The 4,329-nt window shown below is 42.4% G+C and overlaps 1 protein-coding gene across 1 annotated transcript in view; it reads right to left on the bottom strand.

The window, feature by feature from the left end:
• The window catches only part of HCLS1 (hematopoietic cell-specific Lyn substrate 1), a 26,485-nt gene that overhangs the window by 12,445 nt on the left and 9,711 nt on the right, over window positions 1-4,329 (bottom strand). The window contains exon 4 of the mRNA XM_021713099.1: window positions 521-650. Coding sequence (XP_021568774.1) covers window positions 521-650 — 130 coding nt within the window. The remainder of the gene's footprint in view (window positions 1-520; window positions 651-4,329) is intronic.

Raw genomic sequence — 4,329 nt, 5'->3', positions numbered from 1 at the left:
CCGGCTACTCGGAAGGCTGAGGTGGAAGGATCGCTGGAGCCCGGCGGGTCGAGGCCGCGGTGGCCGGGAACGGCCACTGCACTCCAGTCTGGGTGACAGAGTGAGACTCCAACTCAGAATAAATAAACAAACAAACAAACAAACCAGTAAATGAATCAATCTATATTTTCTTTCTTAATTTTTTTTTTGAGTCAGAGTCTCACTCTATCACACAGGCTGGAGTGTAGTGGCATGCTCATGGCCACCACAGTCTCAACCTGCTGGGCTCAGGTGATCCTTCCACCTCAAACTTCCAGGTAGCTGGAACCACTGGTGTGCGCCACCGTGCCCAGCTAATTTTTTGATTTACTGTAGAGATGAGGTCTCGCCACGTTGCTCAGGCTGGTCTCAAACCCTTGAGTTCAGGCAATCCTCTCATCTCCTCGTCCGAAAGTGCTGTGATTACTGGTGAGAGCCACTGTGCCCAGCACTTTCTTAATTTTTTTTTTTTTTTAAAGCAGATCTCTCCTTTCCAACTTACCTTGTCCATTCGGTCTCTTTCTACTCCAAACCGACCTCCATAGCCATGGGATGCTTTGGGCCCTGATTCCATTTCTTTCTTCTTGAGAACATCATGCTCCTCTGACACTTTGTTCCTCAGTTGGTGAATGCTGGAAGAAATTATAAAACCAAGATTCATCTAGCACAGGGACATTAACAAGTCCACCTTCCCAGGAAAATAGAAACTTTTTTTGAGTCAGGGTCTCACTCTGTTGCCCAGGCTGGGCTGCAGTGGCACAATCACCACAGTCTGGACCTCCTAAATAGCTGGGACTATAGGTGAGCACCATAGTACTTGGCTTATTTATTTATTATAGAGACGAGGTCTTGCTATGTTGTCCAGGTTCTTGAACTCCTGGGCTCAGCAATCCTCCCAAAGTGCTGGAATTACAGGTGTGAGCTACTGCACCCAGCCGTAAATCTTGAGGTCTATTCTGGTTATTTTTAGCAATAACCTGAACCCCCAAAGTATACTAGTGATGGGTTTGGAAGTAAGTGATCAGTCTGCCTTGCATACCATAGACTGATTTAAACTTTTCATAAGCCAATAGTATTTCCTCTAGTCTGTTATTTTGCTCACTAAAATAACTTTCTGATCTTTGGTTTCATTTTTCATGTTCCTAAATATTAGAGGACATCGATACATATATTCTAACAATTGGAAAGTTATTTTCCTGTCTGAATCGATCTGTTTTCTATCAGCATAAAAATATTCATATACCACTGGGTCCACACATTCTATTCCTAGGAGTCTATCCTAGATAAACACTATTTTAAGCCGGGCTCGGTGGTTCAGCCTGTAATCCCGCGCCTTGGGAAGCTGAGGTAAGTGGATTGCCTGAGCCCGCAGGTTCAAGACACGCCTGGGCAACTTGGCGAGACCTTATCTCTACAATAAATCAAAATATCAGCCGGGCATGGTAGCGTGCACCTGTAATTCTGGCTACTCGCAAGGCTGAGGCGGAAGGATCGCCGGAGCCCAGCAGGTCGAGGCTGCGGTGGCCGAGAGCGGCTACTGCACTCCAGTCTGGGTGACAGAGTGAGACTCCAACTCAAAAAAAAAATACTATTTTAAATGGCAAAATTTAATATCAAATAATATTCATTGAAACAGTATACATAATAGCAGAAACCAAAAAACAATCTATGTGACCAGTAGATTGAAATATTATTTTTCAGTAGCATATTAGAAAGTAATTAAAAATGGTGCTCATAAAAACACAGCATTGGGGAAATTTATTTATTTACTTTTTGGTCAAGAATTAGCATCCTCTGTCCCCTTCCTCCAGCCTCATAATTCCTGAGAAAACTAAAAGCTAATGAAAACTAACTAATGAAATTCACTCATTATTCATTACTATAACACTTCAAGGATTAAATAACCTTTATTGAAAGGACACCTCTAGCCCTAAGAGAAAGTAACACCAAAAGGAGACATTTTTTGTTGGGCGTGGTGGCTCAAGCCTATAATCCCAGCACTTTGGGAGGCCGAGGCAAGAGGATTGCCTGAACCCGCGGGTTTGAGACCAGCCTGGGCAACGTGGCGAGACCTTGTCTCTACAATAAATTAAAAAATTAGCTGGACATGGTAGCACGTGCCTGCAGTTCCGGCTATTTGGAAGGCTGAGGTAGAGGATTGCCCGAACCCAGCAAGTCAAGACTGCGGTGGCCGTGAGTGTGCCACTGCCCTCCAGTCTGGGCGACAGAGTGAGACTCCAACTCAAAAAAAAAAAGGAGAAATTCTCTTTCTTACTTCACACACACTTCCACCTTTACCATGAAGGTGACCACAGCACCTTCACAGAGTGGAGAGACAACTTGCCAACCTGTTTGGACTGAAGATATGAAGTGACAACTCAGCACCAGCACCAACAAGTGACAGTCAGGACTGATACTAGACACATAAAAGAACTGTGAGAAATTATAGAATCATTTGGGTAAGAGAGTATTAAAGAAGAAATTTGACTTCCTGTGGTAAACCATGAAAGTTTAGGACATTGAGACAGTGATGTTAATAGGTCTTTACTGGCTTAGGACAACCAGACACACTGGTTACAGGTAGTATGGCCATCTCACAGGAGAAATTTTCTTCTTTCATGGAAGAATAGATCCATCTGGTGGCCTTGTCTGCTAACCCCACTAAAGGTCTTTTTAAAAGTTTACTACTCAGCTTTAGCCACAGTTAATTTTAGAAAGCTGGCTATAAACCAGATGAAATTAAACCGAGCGCTGGAAGAACCCTCTGTGCCCATGACTCCTCTAAACCCTCTGGCAGAAGTGAAAGCAGAGGTCCTGTGTTGTCAGTTCAACAACACCAACACCTTAGAACTATCTCTGTCAAAAAAGTTACTGGTACCAAGAACCTGTAAATGACTGTCCAATATTTTCCAACTGAAGTATTCAGATAAAAATAAAGAAAATAGGGCCAAATATTACTTTCAAATGGAAAAAAATCTGCAAAATTTTAATGAGTGCAATGACTGTTAAGTGGTTTATAACTCCATTACAGTTTAATCACATTTTTTATTTATATTGAAATGATATTCCAGCCAGTTATGGTGACTCATGCTTATAATCCCAGCACTTTGGGATGCTGAGGAGGGAGGGTTTCTTGAGCCTAGAAGTTTGAGACCAGCCTGGGAAACCTAGTGAGACCTTGTCTTTACAAGACAAATAAACAAACAAAAAATTAGACAAATAGCTGGGACTGCCTGAGCCCAAGAGGTTGAGGCTGCTGTGAGCCATAATTATGCCACTGTACTCCAGCATGGGCAACAGAGTGAGACTCTAGAGAAAGAAAGACAGAAAAAGAGTGAGAGAAAGGAAGGAGGGAGAGAGGAAGAGTGGGAGGGAGGAAGAAAAGAAGAAAAGAAAGAAATTGATTTCAAAGTGAGCATAGTGGCACATGCCTGTAGTCCCAGCTACTCGGAAGACTGAAGTGAGAAGACCACATGAACCCAGGAGTCTGAGTCCAGCCTGGGCAATATCATCTCTTAAAATAATAATTAAATAAAGCCGGACACAGTGGTTCACGCCTATAATCCCAGCACTTTGGGAGGCCGAGGTGAGAGGATTGCCTGAGCCCACGAGTTCCAGACCAGCCTGGGCAATTTTGCGAATCCTCATCTCTACAATAAATAAAAAAGTTAGCCGGGCGTGGTGGTGCTTGTCTGTGTTTCCAGCTACTTGGAAGGCTGAAGTGGAAAGATCACCTGAGTCCAGCAGGTCAAGGTTGCGGTGGCCATGAGCATGCCACTGCACTCCAACCTAGGTGACAGAGTGAGACTCCAACTAAAAAAAAAAAAAAAAAAAAGGAAAAAAATATATGACCATTCTAAGTAGGTCCTAATTAAATTATTTCTTCTTTTGATAAATATTAATTCACTAACTTCTGTGTGTGAGGTACTGTTAGGTTCTGATGACTCAAAGATGATTAAAGTATGAAGATAGTGGTCAGGTGGAAGGGACAGAGGAAAACAAAAAATTACAACACCTAAGAAATTTTTGACACATTAACTCTCAGATGTCTAAGCTTTTAAAGACCTTGGATTGATAAAGTAATACAGTGTGTGGGAGCCAAGCAAGATGCAATGACTCAAAGATGAGCCCAAGTGAAAGGACAGACCTTTTTGGGTTTTTACTACAAAACTAAAAGCACAAAGTTGAGTGACTCAGACTATAACATCTTTATTCACAGGTGACCTGATCAGGTATGTAGAAAATCCTCAAGAATCTACAAAAAAAGCTACTAGAACTTTTTTTTTTTTTTGAGTTGGAGTCTCACTCTGT

The sequence above is a fragment of the Carlito syrichta genome, unplaced genomic scaffold, assembly GCF_000164805.1.
Source record: "Carlito syrichta isolate Samal-C Ts95f unplaced genomic scaffold, Tarsius_syrichta-2.0.1 Scaffold304179, whole genome shotgun sequence".
In the NCBI taxonomy this organism is placed as follows: Eukaryota; Metazoa; Chordata; class Mammalia; order Primates; family Tarsiidae; genus Carlito; species Carlito syrichta.
Note: the sequence above shows the minus strand (reverse complement) of the source record. Positions and strands in the feature narration are given on the sequence as shown.